The sequence below is a fragment of the Rhinoderma darwinii genome, chromosome 5 (assembly GCF_050947455.1).
Source record: "Rhinoderma darwinii isolate aRhiDar2 chromosome 5, aRhiDar2.hap1, whole genome shotgun sequence".
Lineage (NCBI taxonomy): Eukaryota > Metazoa > Chordata > Amphibia > Anura > Rhinodermatidae > Rhinoderma > Rhinoderma darwinii.
In genome coordinates this window covers 219308898-219329338 of record NC_134691.1, presented here as the reverse complement: position 1 = coordinate 219329338, position 20441 = coordinate 219308898, and the positions used below count along the sequence as shown (strand labels likewise).

At 40.8% G+C, this 20441-nt stretch overlaps 1 protein-coding gene across 3 annotated transcripts in view; it reads left to right on the top strand.

The window, feature by feature from the left end:
- The window catches only part of BBS9 (Bardet-Biedl syndrome 9), a 462971-nt gene that overhangs the window by 215677 nt on the left and 226853 nt on the right, over window positions 1-20441 (top strand). For all 3 annotated transcript variants that reach the window (XM_075826942.1, XM_075826941.1, XM_075826943.1), the window contains exons 11-13: window positions 4638-4714; window positions 6559-6612; window positions 9375-9477. In XM_075826942.1, coding sequence (XP_075683057.1) covers window positions 4638-4714; window positions 6559-6612; window positions 9375-9477 — 234 coding nt within the window. The remainder of the gene's footprint in view (window positions 1-4637; window positions 4715-6558; window positions 6613-9374; window positions 9478-20441) is intronic.

Genomic DNA, 20441 nt, shown 5'->3' with positions numbered 1-20441 from the left:
TTCACAAGATTTCTTGGGGTCCCAGCAATGGGGCCCCAGCGATTAGACACACAGAATACCACATTGGAACACCACTTTAAAGAAAAGGCCTGTCACCAGGACAGGTCTCTGCATTTTTGTTTGTTGGAAACCCCTCTAACACGGAACTAGAGGGTTTCGTTTTATCCACACAGTATACCCCTCAGAGAACAGTAGACCGCTTGTCACATACACTCAGAAGCAATAGTAGCACTCCGTAGCAGTAGATTAGGGCCATCTGCCAATTAATGCTAATACCTGAAGAGTATATAAAAGCATGCAAACTCGGTCAAGAAGTTCAGACTTCAGAAGGGGGAAGAAATGGTAGTTTAAGTCACTGACTCTGGAATCATTTTTGGTACCAGACAAGTTGATCTGCTAGGATTTTCATATTCACTAGTCTCTAGCTAAGAGGTCCCCTACCTTTTGTATGTCGCAATCCACATTTAGATGTGACATTTAATTTTAAAAGGAAAAAATCATATTAAAGGTATGAAGAAGTGATATAGATATTACCATTGTGTTAAATTCCAATTATATGATTTTGACATTTGGTTGAATGCTTGTCTCGGACAGCTCGGGACACTGAAAAGAAGACAGAAGCGTTTTTTAACCGCTTGTGTCTTCTCCATGTCAGTTTATGCAGGGCACAATAAGCAAGGGGTAGTGAATAGAGATAGTGGCAATGCCCCTGTCACGATTGGACGCAGTGATCACATGATCGCCAGGTGTACCCTAAGCATGGCAAGGCTGCCGGGTCTTGGCAATCCCAGATTAGCGCTGTATGTAATGTCACAGTCTTCCGTGTAACAGGGGCTTCAAGTGAAAGCTGAATATAATGTCATCAATCATCTGATGGGCAACTCTGCTGTTTTTCTCATCTTTTATAGTTACATATTCTAACTAAAAACATACTTGGGGTCAAGTATAAAACTATAAAAGTTTGACTAACTCTGCACATCTGCAGTACTTATTAACACTGTCAACGCTCCAGTTCCATAAACACTTTTTTAATTTAGATGTATTAAATGTGGCACGTGAAATAAATGTTAATTATTTTTCTTAAATCTGCTTGACTTGCAATGTTTCCAGAGCCAAGTACTTTACAAGGCATCCTCAACATAAAATTATACTGACGTTCAAATGCCAAACTTCTAGTAAAACAATTCATGAAGTCATTGAATGCTTCTGCTCTTCTCCATCGGTACTCAGCAGGTCTCTTTCTCCCCTAAAATGCTCATTCTATAAGGATTTACCTAATGTTGCTTTTAGAGTCTGTTTAATTTTGAGCAGCAATTCTTGTCATTTTAATGTTAGTACATTTATATTCATGACAGATTAAACCCATGGGGCGCTGGCTTTACCAGGTTCAGCTGTTTGGTTTCCAGCACACATGGGTTTTAGCATCACCATGACCTTGGATGTATTTCTATTCATTTTTTCAATTTGTGGATTCAATATTTAACTTTTTTTTGGTGTTATAAACACTATTGTTTTCAATATTAATTACAAAGGAATCTTACACAGTCTTTTTGTAGCTTCACACCACATTTTACCAAACACTTGACATATGTCTGTTTAACCCCTTGGCGCCACATGTTGTACATTTCCACCGCTGATTTCTGTTGGTTAACAAACAGCATTATATAAAATTGATAAGGTAAAGTTTCCGAGTGGGACAAAAATAAAGTTAATGTTTAATGAAGTTGTTTTTAAGCAAAAAATTGTATATAAACCTTGTTTTTTAAAAAAATGGTAAACATCTGTATATACACTATATGGATAAAAGTATTGAAACACCTACACATTACACCTACAGAAGTTTTTATGACATCCCATTCTAAATCCATATCCATTAATATGGAGTTGGTCTGCCTTTGAAGCTAAAACAGCTTCTACTATTCTGGGAGGACATTCTACAAGATTTTGGAGTGCGTCTGTGGGAGTTTTTGGAAAATTCATCCAGAAGAGCATTTATGAGCTCAGACACCGATATTGGACGAGAGGGCCTGGCTTGCAATCTCTGTTCTGGTTTATCCCAAAGGTGTTCGATGCGGTTTAGATCAGGGCTCTGTGTGGGCCAGTGATGTTCTTCCACAGAAAACTTTGTACATTGGGGCGAAGTCATGCTGGAAGAGAAAAGAGCCTTCCCCAAACTATTCCCACAAGGTTCAAAGAATACAATTGTCCAAAATTTCTTGATATTCTAAAGCATTAATATTTCTCTTCACTAGAAGTCAGGGGCCTAGGCTAAAACCTGAAAGACAACCCCATAGTATTATCTCTCCTCCACCAAATTTTACAGTTCGCACATTGTCAGGCAGGTAACGTTCCCCTGGCATTCGCAAACCTAGACTACACCCATCAGACTGCCAGATAGAGGAGTGAGATAGTTTCTCACTCCACAGAACACATTCCCCCTACTCCAGAGTCCAGTGGGGGAGTACTTTATACCACTCTATCCGATGCTTAGCATTGTGCTTGGTGACGTAAGGCTTGCATGGAAACCCATGACATGAAGCTTCTGGTGCACAGTTTTTGTGCGGATGTTAATGCCAGATGAGGTTTGGAACTCTGCAGTTATTGAATCAGCAGAGTGTTGGCGATTTTTATGCATTATGCGCCTCAGCACCCTTTGACCCTGCTCTGTAACTTTACATGGTCTGACACTTCATTGGTGAGTTGCTGTGGCAACTAAACGCTTCCACTTTGCAATAATAACACACAGTTGTTTGTGGAATATCTAAGAGGGAAGAAATTTCCCGAACTGCCTTGTTTCAATGGTAGGATAAGAAAAAAAGAGACAAAGCGCACATAGTGCATGAAACAGTAAAATGCTTGGTATATAAGAGATACAGGTTATGCTAACCTTGAGGCGTTATGCTGGGAGCATAACATCCAAAAAACGTGTGGTTCAGTGGTCCTTTGCATTTTTAGGGCTTGGATTTGTGTGCAGCCGGAGATCCGATTCGAGGACTGGAACAATCTCGATATTTAATTGAGAAGACGGCGTAGGAAAAAGCGGATGTTTCCTCTGGCGCAGCCGGTGTTGGATTCGTTCGTTCTGTTTATTGCTATCTTTTTTTCTTTGGTCTAGGTATAAGTAGGTAATTTCTCTGCGTATTTTAAGCTCTCCCATATCCTTGCTCAATATCTTTAGTTTTATATCCTCTAGCACAAAATCTTTTCGTAAGTTTAGATGCCTGTTTTTCAAAAGCGGTTTCAGTCTAAATAATCCGACGTGCTCTTAAAAATTGCCCTCTTGGAACTGCTCTCAAAATATGTCGGAAAACACAATCTGCACTGTGGGAAGCATCCAAAATCGTCCTTTGTAATCCAGGTAAATCCTGAACCGTATGGAAAAAGAGTTGATGCTTGGAAATGTAATCTATAAATAGTTTCAACACATGCCATGATCTTCTGCATGCTTTAGGTTGCCATACACATTAGATGAATGTTGGCCATTCATCTAATGTGTTTCGCTCGTTTAGCCCCTTTGATGATGTGGTCAGAAGAGACCGTGGCATCTAAGACATTAGAAACAGGAGGGGCGATTTATAGGAGACTGTCAGTATAACGATATACTGCAATACATTAGTATTGCAGCCTATCATGCAAGCAATCCAGTGATCACTGGTTCAAGTCCCCTAGGGTAAATTAAGTTTTTTTTTAATATATAAAAAATAAAAATATTCAAAGTTAAAAGGAAAAAACTTTTCCTCTAAACGCAATGTAAAAAAATGAACATAACTGGTATCGCCGCGTCCATAAAAGTCCGAACTAGTTATTAAATCCGCACAGTGAACGACATAAAAAATAATTTCATCTTCCGCAAAAAAATTGAATAATAGGTGATGAAAATGTCTCATGTACCCGAAAATGGTACCGATAGAAACTACATCTAGCCCAGCAAAAAATATGCCCTCATACTGCGGAATCGATGGAAAAATAAAAAAGTTATGACTCTCAGAATAAGGCGACACAAAACAAATTTTATTTTTAACAATCTGTTTTTTCCTTGTAAAAGTAGTAAAACTTAAAAAACTATATAAATTTGCCGTAATCGTATAGACACAAAGACTTTAAGTTGACATGTATTTTTTACCGCATGGTGAATGTCGTAAAAACAAAGCCCCCCAAAAATTGAGGAATTTCAGTTTTTTCCCCATTCTATTACACATATAATTTTTTTTTCCTAGTTTCCCAGTACATTATACCAGGGGTCAGCAACCTTTGGCACTCCAGCTGTTGTGAAACTACAGCTATCAGGGCATGCTGGGGATTGTAGTTTCACAACAGCTGGAGTGCTGAAGGTTGTTGACCCGTGCATTATAAGGTCCAATAAATGGTGCCGTGAAAATCTACTACTCGTCCCGCAAAAAAGCAAGCCCTCATATGGCTATATATCGATGGAAAAATACAGAAGTCACGGCTTTTGAAAGGTGGGGAGAAAAAACTAAAGTGAAAATCCGAAAAATGGCTGTGGATGGAAGAGTTGTGTCCCAATACTTGTGTCTATATAGTGTACATTGTATTGGTTTTCCTCTGTATATAACTTTTTCATTCTTACCTTTTATATATGGCTTAGCTTTTGATTTTACTTAGTTTTTTTTTTATAGATATTTTGCCAAAAATTGAAAAAGAAGACAATTTGACTTTAGTGGCCAGTGTATCCCCTGTTCTTGATGCTGTGTCGGTAAGTACCTTTAAAGGTGGACTTTTAGTTTTGCACTGTCTCCTTTTCATGTAAAATAACATTTTTATATGTCACTTGCCCTAGCACAGGTTATTGAGAATCTTCTTATTTCTTGCCGGTATAATATGTTGTTTTTGATACCTACACATGTACATCACCTATTTCACATGATTTTTTCTAAACGTAAAAGTTACTGCTTCTACTATGTTTTTATCAGTTGTTGTCCCCATTTTTGGTATGAGATGTTTTGGCTCACTTGTAAATTATAGTTAGGTATTCTGTAGACACCTGGTAGCCAGGTATTCTTTGGTCAGTTTTTAAAACGTAATGCCAGTCGTCTGGCTGATCATCACTGATGACATTAATAGTATAGCACCAAGTGAAGGAGTTCCAAACTTTTCCTTAGTCTCCAAGCTCTTAGCTCTGTTACTAAGGCTTTATTCAGACGAGCGGGTGTCAAATCAGCTGTGTAAAACTGACGATTTTGCACTCGTGCAGGACCCGTTTTCACAGATCCCTCATAGACTTGAGTATATTGAGGGATCTTGCAAACCAGGCAAAAATAGGATATGTCCTGTTTTTTCCCGGGCCGTTCACACGGTCCGTTAAAAAAATAAAAAAAATGGCTGTTTGAATACCCGCTAGAGATGCATTGATTTTAATTCGGCTGTATGATGGCCGTTAAAAAAAATATCCGTCACCCGGCCGATTATCTCTGTCATCTGAATAGGGCCTAAATCTCTCATCTGGATGTAACATATTCATACCAAAAGCCCCCTTTGTGCCCAAATATAGTAGTTAGGCCCCTTTGTTCCCCTATATAGTAGTTAGTACCCCTATATAGTAGTTAGGCCCTTTTTGTGCCCCTGTATAATAGTGAGGTCCCTTTGTGCTGCCCATATAGAAGTTAGGCCGCCTTTGTGTCCCCGTATAGTAGTTTCCCATTTGCACCAATGAAAAAAAATAAAATAAACAACTTATTTAACCCTGTTACCACGACAAACACGTGGATTGTCTGCCTGCTGTCCGTGGTTCGGCACAGTGACGTCAACGCGTCACCTTTGCTAGGACGCCGACATCTTCTGCGTCCTCCCGACCTCTAGTAGGTCACAGGCTTTAAACAGCGAATCGCTCTCTGCTCCACGGCAGGAGAGATGCAATTCGGTGCTTGGGCCCACTGGAGGATTCTCCAGTGGGGCAGTCTGACGCTGTATCCATGTAGAGGTTTTTTCTTAATAACAATTTTAACAGCATCAGAAACGTCAAAGTACTTGTCTGCCGCCAATTGCCTTTGAGAAAAATAATCTCTTACGACGAAACATGTTGATATCACAGTTGTTTTTGAGTGTGCCTTCATATTTTTTCATGGTCCCTGTTGTTTTGCTATTGTTTTTTTTATTAAAATATTCTGATATATCATGAAGTACGATTAGTCAGATTAACAAAATAATATGCACTTGGTCCCATTTAGAACTGTAGAGTTTCTGGTTCACAGCCGAATTGGAGTAATCCGTATTTTGAAGAATCATTAGAATTTATTTTAGGATAGCTATACAAATAGGACCTAAAACAATGACATTATTTTTAATTGTTCTTTTGCATAGAATACTATTTTTTGACACTGAATATAATTTTGTGATATAACACAATATTCTGTGATGCAAAAATACAATTTTTCTAGAATTTTGTCACACCAACAACCTTTCTGTTATACTATACATGCATTTTAGTGTATTTTTGTATATTTGTGTTTTCATATAGAATTTTCCTACTTATTTGTTTGCCTACGTTAAAGTCAAATAAGTTACTAATCTATTTTATGAAAATGTGTTTATTTTGAACAGCAAGCTGTAGACAGTGCTGTGGAGTCTGAAGCTGTCCCTTCGGTCACAGTTAAGGTATGGATTATACTGCACAGTTTGGTCAGCCCCTTACTTTGCAATCAGTCTACCAAACCCTTTATAAACTGGATCACTTACCTAAACAGCTGCTGATAACATTACTGACCAGTACTGTATATATATTTTAATTAGTTAACCTTGTGCGCGCCCAGAATGTTGTTGCACCAGGAGATTATTGGACCATATTTTAAGCATCTAATAGTAATTAAGGAATTTATGACATTGGATATAAACCTCTTAAGAAAGTATCTATGTGCAAAATATATGCCTTTTGCAAGACTCTGCATTAAAAATAATGTATTTTAAACTTGCTGGACTACTTGCTGGGCACCCTGACATTTATTGTCCTGTTCAGAGTCCTACTGCTCTGATTTTCATATATATATCACTTTCAAAGGTGTACATAGCCTTTAAAATAGTAGATTTCTTTCAAAGATTACTGCCTTTTTTTTTTAGCCCCATTAAATGTTGCACTAAATAATTCACAAATACAAAATTAAAGGGGTTTTCCTATTAGGGACATTTATGACATATCACAGGGTAAATGTGGTCCCCACATAAATGTCAGATAAATGTGGGTCCCACCTCTGGGACCTGCACCTATCCCTAGAATGGGACCCCCTAAACCACGTTCTACTTCTCTTTGTTGCGGCTGAAACATGTGATTTCCGACCATGAAGAAGAAAACAGCGTAGCCAGCTGAGCTACGCTATTTCCGTAACACCCATAGTAGTGAATGGCAGTTACGGAAGCAGCGTAGCTTGCGAGCTACACTATTTCCGTTACTACCATTCAATTCTATGGGACTTACTGAAAACAGCGTTGCTCAGTGAGCTACGCTGTTTTCTTCTTCATGGTCAGAAATCACACGCTTCAGCAGCAACACAGAGAGGTAGAACAGGGTTTAGGGGGCCCCTTTCTAGACATAGGTGTGGGTCCCAGAGCTGGGACCCGCATCTATCTGACATTTATGACATATCCTGTAGATATGTCATAAATGTCCCTGATGGGAAAATCCCTTTAACACAACTTTATTGCCATTACTAAGGCTACGTTCACACGTAGTAGAAAATCCGCCTGCGGATTTCTCCACAAAATTTATTGCGGATTTCACCCCTTTTATTGAGAGTAGTAAAATCTGCACCACAAGTCAATTTCTGTGTGGATTTTTCGACTACAAAATTGCAGAATTTCTGCTTCATGTGAACATATCCTAAATGTTTTTAGATATGGAACACCAACAAAAATAGAAAACAAAACCCTGGAAAATTGTCATTCAATTCTTATTGTAAACATATTACAGAAATAAATTGTACGTTACAGGTCTCCAAAATCTGGTAGTATGAAATGGAGAGAATTACTGCAGAAACTAGTTCATAATAAGTTGCTGTAAAATGTCTAAGTTTAGAACGTAACGGGGAATATGAGGTGACTGTTTGGACTGAATGAATGGAGATGTTTTGTAATCTCTGGAAATGCAAAAGGTGTTTATTTCCCAAAAAATGCCAGCGAGTAACAAAACTGCTTTTTAAAGGACAGATTACACTGATAACTTCTTAACAGAAATCTTACACTCACTTATTTCCTCTGCGGGGGTATGAGCTATTATATGTTCGAGCCCAGTTCATCAGTTTCACGTAGCCACCTCAACTATCATTCTGTGTACCTCTATTTGTGCCTGCAGGTTCTCAGGAAATAAAATATAGTTCACTTTACTATTTCCTGTTTGTAGGCTGTCATTCGGACAAGCGTGCCAAAATGTCCTGCCAAATCTCTACCTCTGATAGATGTATAAAGACTTAAAGCACTGTGTAAACACACCTTGTCATTTACAGAATGAGGAAAGGTAATGCGATAGACAAGGGTTGTGTTTTGCATGCGGTTGTGTGCTTCAAAGTCATGGGCTTTCTTCCAAGAGTGCACTTCAAACTTTGAGTATGTTATTTGACATTGAGAGATAAGGCAAAGTTTGTAACGTGTTTGGACCGACTCTGATGGTTAATTATCAGAAATGGAAAATTGGGATCATTGTCATTGCAGCCATGGCAATTTAGAAAATTATCACAGAAAATGTGTCTAAGTTAGTTAGTTCATTGGGAAAATACTCAATTTAGATTTGATAACTTTTTAGGCAATTTAGGATAATGCAATGTGCCACCAAGTTGGGGACTTCTATAAACTCCCTGAAAATGGCACATTTGCGTTTGTGTGTTTAACCAACGTTGTCATCTAACAACATGAAAAAAGTGCTGGTGGACATGTACATCACCATGACAGAAGTATTAAAACAAAAATAATGACCTAATATAGTACAGTATGTACTGTATGGGTATAGTAAGTAAGCTTTTTCTCAAGAAACATACTCTTGAAATCAATTCATTTCTAAATGACAAGTCTGTCTTTTTCTGCATGTTGAAGGGCCATGTTGTACCGAGCGTTGCATTGAGGTCACATTTATGCCATACATGCATATTTTCTCAGTAAACAACCGTTTTAGAGAGCAACATACCCAGAGCCTTCTCATGGGTATGTCCTTCAAGTGTTAACTTGTTGTGCCACAGCTTACTGATTTATCATCATTGTATAGCCATGATTAAAGGGGTGTTCCCTATCGTGTGGATGGTGATAATTTATGATTTTAGGAATATCCCTTTAACTACATTCTAAGTGTGTGTACTTAGAAAATAATAGATTTAAACGAATGTCTAACTGCATCTTGTATTTTTATTTATTTTTTTCCATTGTTCTTTTTTACTTAGTTCTGCATACGGGCCAGACTGCATGTGCAGAAGACAGTGCTGTCCATAAGTGTCCCACACTTTCTAGCTCTTACTCAGGATAAATTCATTTTTTATTCCATTGGTGAGTAATAAAACGTCCCAAAATTCATACTCCGAGATTTTGATGAATTCTATCAAATGTTCACATTTCTAGTTCCTCCTCAGGCTTTGCAGCTGCTTTGATTTTTTACTTTAGTTACTTTCAGTTGTTTTTTTTTCTAAATAGCTTCTCAATATATATCTTTAAAAAGTCGGCAAGCCATTTCTTTTTAAAAAAAATTCAAAATGTTCCAAATCTGCGTTTTTTTACACAGTTAAATGATAAAATTCTATTACCAATACCAGGCGCTTAATGAAAATGGATTATAGATCTCCCATTGGCCCAATAATGTATCTGTCTAAATGAACCATCTAAGAACCCCATAGTGATGGCTGCAGGCAGACAGAATGTTATTATTTAAAGGGGTTTCCTCACTTAACCCCTTAATGATGGGCCAATTTTCGGTTTTTAATTTTAGTTTTTTTCCTCCCTGCTTCCAAAAGCCATAACTTTTTTTTTAAATTTTTCCTTCGATGTAGCCGTATGAGGGCTTGATTTTTGTGGGACAAGTTGGAATTTTTCATGGCACCATTTAATGTACCATATAATGTACTGAAAAGTGAGAATAAAAAACGGGATTCTAAAGGCACTGCTTGGCACTGCTGGCGTCTTTATCAGGCAAGTCAAACAGACAGTGAATGAGCTTGTATATATACAGATGTAGTTTAGTCTTAATTGGGCCAATTCAGACTGACCTGTTGGCCAAAAAACCGCCAAAACAGGCAAGTCAGAGTTCAAAACAAACAGGTAGAAAATTACCATAATAACAAAATTACTAAAATAGTCGTAAGTTGTGTGTGAAATACATATAATGTACTGGCAAACTTGAAAAAAAAATATTTGTGATGTGAAATAGGCAAAAAATAGCAATTCCGCCATTGTATTTTGGGTTTAGTTTTTTTTAGGTGTTCGTGTGGTAAAAACGACATGTTAACTTTCTTCTATGGGTTGATACGATTAAGGCAATACCAAATTTATATGTATATCTTTTTGTTTTACCACTTTTTCAAAGAAAAAAATGTGTTCAAAATAGGGATGCACTATGCATCGAAACTTTGATACTGTTTCGATACCGTGCACCCTCAAACGGTTCGATACTGCCGCACAGCTTAGTATTGTAACACATGAATTTATAAGAGCGGAGCTGTGGCTCTTGTGACACAGCCATTTCCCCTCTCCTGAGTCCTGATAAGTGCGTGCGGTCAGCATGAGTTGAAGCGACCAGCGCAGCACTAATGAGTACCGGCACTCAAGACAGAACATGGCGGGCGCACTACAAAACACCCCCATGTTCTGTCTTCAGTGCCTGTGCTCACTAGCTGTCAGGAGCGGGGTAATAGCTGTATTACACAGCCAGAGCCCCGCTCTAACGGTGGAGAAGAGAGAAACCACTCATCTCCGCCGCTATTCCCCTGAATGATGCGATCCAAACTGACCACCACTGCAGCATTCAAGGGGAAAATGAGAATGAGATGCCCCTTTGATTGCATCACAGACAATCCCTGTTACGCTTCCCTTGAGGGACATACCATATATGGGCAGACAGCCCAGGGTCCATTGAAGGACCCCAGGGCTATCTTACCATATTTCCTGTTGTTAGGGCATATTTAGGTATGTCCTAACAACTGCCTGTGTACTTTCCGTACACAGGCTAATGTACTGGAATATAGATATATGCCAGTACATTAAAGTTTAAAAATAAAAAAAGTAAAAACATAAAAGTAATGTTAAATAAAATAAATACACATACACATTTTTTACAATAAACATTAAAATAAGTCTCAATACATAAAATAACCACATATTCGGTATTAGCGTGAGTGTAATAACCTGCACAACAATTTTTTTGCGTCATTTATGATGTGTAAAACAATAAAATAAAAAATAATTTCTTTCACTTATTAATGTAAGGCACGAGGTGTGATGAATTTAACCTCCATGTGCCTCACATTAGTAGTAATTAACCCCATCATGTACCTTACACATTAACCCAATGTTGTCCATTTCTGAGAAACATGATGGGGTTTATTACTAATAATATGAGGCACATTCAAAATCCATCACACCTCGTGCCTCACATCAGAAAATGGAAGAACTTATTTATTTTTTTATTACTGTTCTGTTGGCAAAGTATCATTTTGGTATTGAAAATACTACACAAAGTGTCGGTATCGAAGTCTAAATTCTGGTATCGTGACAACCCTAGTTAAAAAAACTATTTGCTTTGTGTCGCCATATTCTGAGAGCCATAACTTTTTTTTTCTCTGTCGATTGCCAGTATAAGGGATGATTTATTTGCGGGGCGCGCTGTTGTTTTTATAGGTACCATTTTGGGCTACATGTGTCCTTTTTTATCACTTTTTATTTAGTTTTTTTGGGGATCATGACGTTTTCACCTTTTTATTTTTTACAGCGTTCACCACACAGGTTAAATAACGTTATGTTGTAATAGTTCTGACTTTCACGGATGCGGAGACACCAGTTATATTATTTATTTATTTTTTCTACATTGCACTTGAGGGGAAAATAAAAATAAGAAACACGATACACTGCAATATTTTAGTATTGCAGTGTATAGTGCAAGCAGTCCAACGATTGCTGGTTCAAGTCCTCTAGGGGGACTACTAAAAAAAAGTTAGTTACATAAAGCTTTTTTTTTTTTTTTTAATTAAAAAGATAAATCTATATATATAGCAGAAAAAGAAATGGTGACAGCACACTGCGAACACTAATGCCACCTAAGCCACTAAATATAAATAAATATGCATTACTGCTAAATCTACTTACAAATAGGGAGGTTCTTAGTGCACATTTTGATCAAAAGGTGTTTGCCCACCTGCCACGACAAGGCAACATCTGTAAGGTGGGGACCTACTCAGCACATACACCCAGAACTGGGACTAAGCCTACATATATATCTGGGGATGGTAGGAACCAGCACTAAACTAATGAAAATCAGCCAGGGCAGAATGGGAGGAGTGCAAGAACAAAAATGGAGGCAGTCACTAACTATATATATATATATATATATATGTATGTATGTATGTATGTATGTATGTATGTATGTATGTATGTATGTATGTATGTATGTATGTATGTATGTATGTATGTATGTATGTATGTATGTATGTATGTATGTATGTATGTATGTATGTATTTTTTTTTAAAAAGCTTTATTTAACTAACTTTTTTAGTAGTCCCCCTAGGGGACTTGAACCAGCGATCGTTGGACTGCTTGCACTATGCATTGCAATACTAAAATATTGCAGTATATCATGTTTCTTACAGACTCCTACGAAGCCCTGCCGGAGGCTTTGGAGTACAAGGATGTCAGACCTGAGGGCTTTTCATTAAGCCTGCAGGCTGCCATGACAACTATCGGAACCCACGCGATGGGCTATTGGAGGGGGCCGCCCTATCTTTCTAACGCCTTAGGGTATGTGCACACACACTAATTACGTCCGTAATTGACGGACGTAATTCGGCCGCAAGTACCGGACCGAACACAGTGCAGGGAGCCGGGCTCCTAGCATCATACTTATGTACGATGCTAGGAGTCCCTGCCTCGCTGCAGGACAACTGTCCCGTACTGTAATCATGTTTTCAGTACGGGACAGTCGTCCTGCAGAGAGGCAGGGACTCCTAGCATCGTACATAACTATGATGCTAGGAGCCCGGCCCCCTGCAGTGTGTTCGGTCCGGGTCTTCCGGCCGAATTACGTCCGTCAATTCCGGACGTAAATAGTGTGTGTGCACATACCCTTAGATGCCACAGTCGCGTTTGACCGTGGCATTTAAGAGGTTAAACGAGCATAATCAAAGTGATCTTAGATTTTGCCCGTTGCAGTGAGGTGTCTGCTGTATTACACCCGCTGACTATCGAGCGCGCTCAGCCAGTTAGCTTGTCCAAAATACTTCCCTTTAACGCTTATCATGTAAAGTTGATTGTTCGAGATGTAAGAAAAATACCTTTTTTCTTTATGGTGCCAAATTTGTCTCGTCCAGAGACAAACCTAGGTGGAACAACGCCAAATGCCAAATCCTCTCCCAAATTGTCAACTTCTGTAACCATTGTCTCTGGACGGAGATCATACACCGCCTCTGACTATCTGGATTCCGGAGCAGCTGCAAATTTTATTCAGCAGGATCTAGTGGATCGCCTCCATCTCCCCACAGTTCCTCTGAGGAGAGTCCTGACTGTTGCCTCTGTGAATGGACTACCACTGTGCGATCCTTTAGCGTCACTGAACCGCTGACACTACAAGTCGGGGTTCGCCACTCGGAACAGATTGCCTTTCTCGTCTTGCCTAAAGCTATCAACCCTATACTGCTGGGCCTGCCTTGGCTTTGTTTACATGCTCCGATTCTCAACTGGAGTTCCAGAGAAGTCCTCCAATGGGGATCCAAGTGTCTTCACCGCTGCCTGCCACAGGTTCATCCTGTTTTGCCTCCACTGCCTCAGTCACTCTCCGATCTACCCACACATTATGCCAGCTTTGCGGACATCTTTAGCAAGAAGGAGGCAGAGAATCTTCGTCCCCATCGCATCTATGATTGTCCTGTCGAACTACTCCCTGACGTCTCACCCTTTCCTGGACGAGTCTACTCCCTTTCCCTGCCGGAGACCCTGGCCATGTCTGCTTACGCTAAGGAGAACCTTGAGAGAGGATTCATCTGGAAGTTTTCTTCCCCAGCCGGAGCCAGATTCTTCTTCGTAAAGAAGAAAGATAGATCTCTTCGTCCTCGTATTGACTTACCGAGGTTTGAACCAAATCACGGTCAAAAAAAGTATCCTTCGCCGCTCATCTCAGAGCTCTTCAACAGAATTTGTGGGGCGAAGGTGTTCACATAGCTGGATCTACGCGAGACTTATAACTTGATCTGTATCCGCAAAGGTGACGAGTGGAAAACCGCATTCAACACCCGAGAATGTCGCTAAAAATATCTTGTGATGCCCTTTGGACTGTGTAACGCTTCAATTGTGTTCCAGGAATTTGGAAATTACATCTTCCGGGATCTGCTGTATGTCTGTGTTGGTCTATCTGGACGACATCCTGATCTACTCACCCGATTTGACAACGCACCGGAGGCATGTTCGCCAAGTTCTGTTGCGGTTAAGGAGGAATCACCTTTATGCTAAACTTGAAAAATGTGTGTTCGATAGGAACTCTCTGCCCTTCCTGGGCTACATTTTTTCAGATCGTGGACTCAAGATGGATGTTAGGGATCTGCCAGGTACTTCATCTAGCTATACTCCTGGGATTAATCAATCCACACCTGAGGCCAGACCTGTTCGACTGACACCATCTCCCACCAACCAGGGTGGCAGGCTCAGGAGTGGGAGAGCCTATCGCGGCCTGGTCTGTCGGAGTTAGCTCCGCCCCCTGTCCTTTATTACCTGCCCTGTGCTCTCCCTCAGTGCTTGTAATTCTTTTGGATTCCTGGCCCCACTGCTGCTTGCTCCAGCCTGCTTCTGCCGTGCTTCTGCCTTGCTGCAGTTCTGCTTGACCTGCTTTGCTTTGCCCCTGGCTTGCTTCTGTCTCCGTGCTCGCTCGGGTGTACTCACTTCGTCCTGGTCCTGACTGTTCGTTCGCCGCCCCGTTTCCTCGTGGCGTTCCGTGGCTACTGCCCCTTCCCTTGCGTGTTCCCTGTTTGTCTTCCTGTGCACTTAGCCAGCGTAGGGACCGCCGCCCAGTTGTACCTCGTCGCCTAGAGCGGGTCGTTGCAAGTAGGCAGGGACAGGGCGGTGGGTAGATTAGGGCTCACTTTCCCTTCACCTCCTTCCTGCCATTACAATGGATTCAGAAAACGTGAAATCCGTCTTAGAATGGCCACGTCCACAGGGTCTTCGGTCTATACAACGATTTTTGGGATTCGCAAACTTCTACCTGCAATTTATCCCAATCTTCTCGTCTCTGACTGCTCCAATCTCTGCTCTCACCAAGAAGGGGGTGAACATCAAGGTTTGGCCTCCGGAGGCAGAGTTAGCATTTACCTACCCCAAGAGCGCTTTTACCTCAGCCTCAGTTCTTCATCATCCTGATGTATCTCGGCAGTTCTATCTAGATGTGGATGCGTCTTCTGTTGGTGCTGGAGCACTGCTGTGTCAAAGAAACTACAAAGGCATGACAGTGGCTTGTGGCTTCTTTTCAAAATTATTCTCCCCCGCAGAGCGCAACTATTCCATTGGAGATTGGGAGTTGCTATCCGTCAAGTTGGCTTTAGAGGAGTGGAGACACTTGCTTGAGGGCGCTACTCATCCTATCATCATTTATATGGATCCCAAGAACCTCACGTACCTATAGTTTGCAGAAAAACGAAATCCTCGCCAAGCCAGATGGTTGCTATTTTTCGCCCCATTCCAATTCTTGCTTTACTTCCGTCCTGCAGACAAAAATATGAGGGCTGATGCCCTGTCTCAATCATTTGAAACTAATGACTCTGAAGAAATTCCTCAATATATCATAGATCCTACTAGGATTATTGCCGCTAACCCTCTGCAAATTAGAGACATTCCTTCTGGAAAGACATTTGTTCGTCTTGCAGACAGGAAGAGAATTCTCCACTGGGGACACAGCCCCAAACTGTCTGGGCACTCTGGTGTCCGTAAGACACAGGATTTGATAACTTGTCAATACTTGTGGCCCACACTGCCTAGAGATGTTGTGGACTACGTTTCCTCATGTACGAACTATGCCTCTCAAAAGTCTACCCATTCAAACCTCCTGGTTTGCTCCTACCCTTGCCTATCTTTGATGCCCCTTGGCAACATATCACTATGAACTTTATTACCTACCTTCCTCCTTTAGCTGGATGTACTACAGTCTGGGTAGTGGTGGACTGTTTCTCTAAAATGGCACATTTTATTCCTTTGATTTGCCTTTCGTCTGCTCCTCGACTGGCAAATCTATTCATTCTGCACATCTTCCATCTGCACGGACTACCTCTGCATATTGTCTCGGATTAGGGTGTACAGTTTACATCCAAATTCTGGAGAGCCCTGTGCAACCATGCTAGATGTGAATGTGGACTTCTTTTTTGCTTATCACCCACAGTCCAATGGTCAAGTGGAGAATTACCTTCGTCATCTTGTTTCTGCCCAACATGACAAATCAACTTCTTCCTTGGATGAAATTCTCTTACAACAATCATACAAGTGAGGCTACTGCCTCTTCTCATTTCTATATTGTGAACAGCCAACATGCACGAGTTCCTCCTCCTGCACCAGCCATGACTCAAGTACCGGCAGGTAATTCTTAATTTTGATCTTTCATTCATATCTGGCAGCAAACTATGTCGGCTATCCTTTAGGCAGTGGACCACATGAAAAAGCATGTAGATAGAAAAATAAAGGTTGCTCTTAAATTCTCTCTCGTAGTCCAGGTCTGGCTATCCCCGAGAAACATTAGTCTCAAGATGCCCTATCACAAATTTGCTCCCAGATTCCTCGGTTCTTTCGATGTTTTGCAACGAATAAACCCTATGTCCTTTAAACTTCGGCTGCCTTCTACTCTCAGGATTTCCAAATCATTCCACGTTTCCCTCCTTAAGCCTGTGGTTCTGAACTGCTACAGTAAATCTCCTAGTTCTGTATTTGCTCCCAGCGGTTCTTCTGATGTCCTCGAGGTGAAGGAGGTTCTGGACTATAAAAGAGTAGGAGGAAGGACTTATTATTTAGTGGACTGAAAAGGGTTCGGTCCCGAGGAGAGGTCTTGGGACCCAGAAGAGTACCTTAATGCCCCTACCCTCCTAAAGAAATTCCTCTTACACTCTGGACCCAAGAAGAGGGTGCATAAGGGGGGGTACTGTAATGGTCGTGGCCCGCCGTCGTTCCTCACCTCGCGACTGCCGTCACCGCAGACCCATGGCTTCCTGCCAGCATCTCACTCCTAGGAGACACTAGCACACGTGGCCGTCCTGCTCTGCTCTGAAACCATAGGGTGCGCGCGCTCGGTCCCTACCTTTAAAGAGCCAACACTCGCACATGTGAAATTTTCTCTGACCAATCCCCAGATCACCCTGGACTATAAAAAGAGCTCTGCCCTTCCACTCCTTGCCTGAGCGTTGTTGTGGTCTACCTATGTTCGTAATGCAAATGGTCCCTAGTTGTTTCCTGCTCCCAGTGTTCCTGTATCCTGCTTCCTGTATCCTGTTGCTGTGTTTGTTTCCGGAGTCTAAGCCTTTAGTTAAGAGTTGTGTGTATCATCTGCCACGTCTGGTGTCATCTGCCATGTCTGGTCTCATCTGCCACAACAAGCCCCATCCGTGCCTAAGCCTCTGCTACATCTCGTGTCTGTCTGGACTCTTACAGGTACACTTATGCTATAGACTTTGCATAGACTTTATATAGACTGTTGTTTGGCCAGCTACCACTTCGCTACAGTGGAGCGGCCTAGTGTGTCCACATACCCCTAGATCGTGACAAATTATATGCTTGATTTAGAAATACAGTGAAACTTCCCCAGAAGACCACGCTTTTGAGAAGACCCCTCCCCACATTTTTCTGTGACCAATCTATCCAATTATAGTCAATGCCCCTCTATAAGTAGACCACCTCCTAATCCGACCAAAGACCATTTTTGTTAGCAAATTTTTCAGTGGGAAAATACCACCAATTGGACTTGCATGCGCTATAAATCATCTGGATGCGGATCCGCACCACGCTGCATCACCAAACTGGAGAAAGTACAAGGGGGAGACTTCTTTGGCACATCAAGGGAAAGAAGCTGCCAGCATCGCGCCACATTATTGAAGCCATCCTATTATGGGTGACTTCATAAGGGTGGTTTGTGTATGTGTTTTTAGATGATTTTAACCTTTTGTTATCCGTGTTTTCGTGATATATCTCTAAATAAAGCTTTTTTGTATGATACCCGGTGTTTATTCCTAGATTAAGTGGTGCCCGTCTTCCTGTTGTGCAATACGATAAACACCATTAAATAAATTGTTTTATCATCATGTGATATACAGTACTGTGCAAAAGTTTAAGGCAGTTGTGGAATGCTGCAAAGTAAGAATGCTTTGAAAAATAGAAGTGTTAATAGTTTTTTTTTATCAATTAGAAAAACGCAAACTCAATGAACAGAAGAGAAATCTAAATCAAATCAATATTTGGTGTGACCACCATTTGCCTTTTAAACCGCATTAATTCTTCTAGGTACACTTGCACACAGTTTTTGAAGGAACTTGGCACGGATGTGGTTCCAAACACCTTGGAGAACTAATCACTGATCTTCTGTGGATGTAGACTAACTCAAATCCTTCTGTCTCTTCATGTAATCCCAGATAGACTCGATTATGTTGAGATCGGGGATCTGTGGAGGCCATAACATCACCTCCAGGGCTCCTTGATCTCCTTTACACTAAAGATAGTTGGATAAAAGAGAAAACTTTGATCCAGCGCTGGTGGTATGTAAAAGGAATCGGAGTTCCAATTTTATTCGTATACAACTTTAAAACTATCAAAGTGCAAAAAAAGGGGTGAATCGCATTGATCCTTCGCCTACGCATTTCAGACACCTCCTGTGTCCTTAATCATGGCATGAGTTTACTAAAGATAGTTCTTAATGACATTGGCTGTATGTTTAGGGTCATTGTCCTGCTGCAGAATTAATTTGGAGCCAATGAGCCGCCTCCCTGATGGTATTGCATGATGTATCTGCCTGTATTTCTCAGCATTGAGAACACCATTAATCCTGACCAAATCCCCAACTTCATTTGCTGAAATGCAGCTCTAAACTTGCAAGGAACTTCCACCATGCTTCACATTTTGACGCATCAGTCCAGAGCACCTGCTGCCATTTTTCTGCACCCCAGTTCCTATGTTTTTGTGCATAGTTGAGTTGCTTGGCCTTGTTTTCACTTTGAAGGGTTTGGGCGCAATTTTTCCATAATGTCCACTTCTCGACAGACTTCTCTGAACAGTAGATGGGTGTACCTGGGTCCCGCTGGTTTCTAGCTAGTTGAGTCGCCTGGCCTTGTTTCCACATCAAAGTTATGGTTTTTTGGCCACAGTTCTTCCATGAGGACCACTTCTGGACAGACTTCTCCGAACAGCAGATGGGTGTACCTGGGTCGCATTGGTTTCTGACAGTTTTGAGTTGATGGCACCGCAGGACATCTTCCGATTTCGAAGTGAAGTAAGCATGATGTGTCTTTAAACTGCTGCACTAAGTTTCCTTGGCCACCCACTGCGTCTGCGGACCGCAACTTTGCCCTTTCTTTGTGCTTTTTCAAAAGAGCTTGAATAGCACATTTTGAAACCCTAGTCTGCTTTGAAATCTTTGCCTAGAGAGACATTGCTGATGCAGTATAACTACCTTGTGTCTTGTTGCTGTGCTCAGTTTTTCCATGATGGACCTGTGACATAAAATAGTCTTCCACAACCTCTCCTTTGTAGCAGAGTTTGGGTGTTCCTCATTCAGTTTTAAGCCTCCTTCACAGTTTTTGTTACAGTTAACGATGTGTTTCAACCTACATATGTAAATGATGAACATTATCACACATTTGGTATAATTGGTTAATCACACACACGACTATAATCTTACAAATTCCATGACTGTGCAAGTGTACCAGAAGAATTGATGCTGTTTCTTAAAAGAGCTTGAACAGCACATCTTGATACCCCAGTCTGCTTTGAAATCTATGCCTGGGAGAAACCTTGCTGATGCAGTATAACTACCTTGTCTTTTGTTGTGGTGCCCAGTCTTTCCATGGTGGACCTGTGACATGAAACTGTCTTTCACAACCTCAAATTTGTTATAGATCTTTGTTCTGGACAGTACACAATGGCTTCAAGTCAAGTTAGTGGTTGCAGTAGAATAGTGAATGTTTAGTATACTGCAAAGTGGTAATATTATTTATATAATGCTGGAATTATTTTTTTAGAAAATAGTTATATTAAAAAATGTTCAAGTATTAGTTATCTATCTACCTATTTACCTATC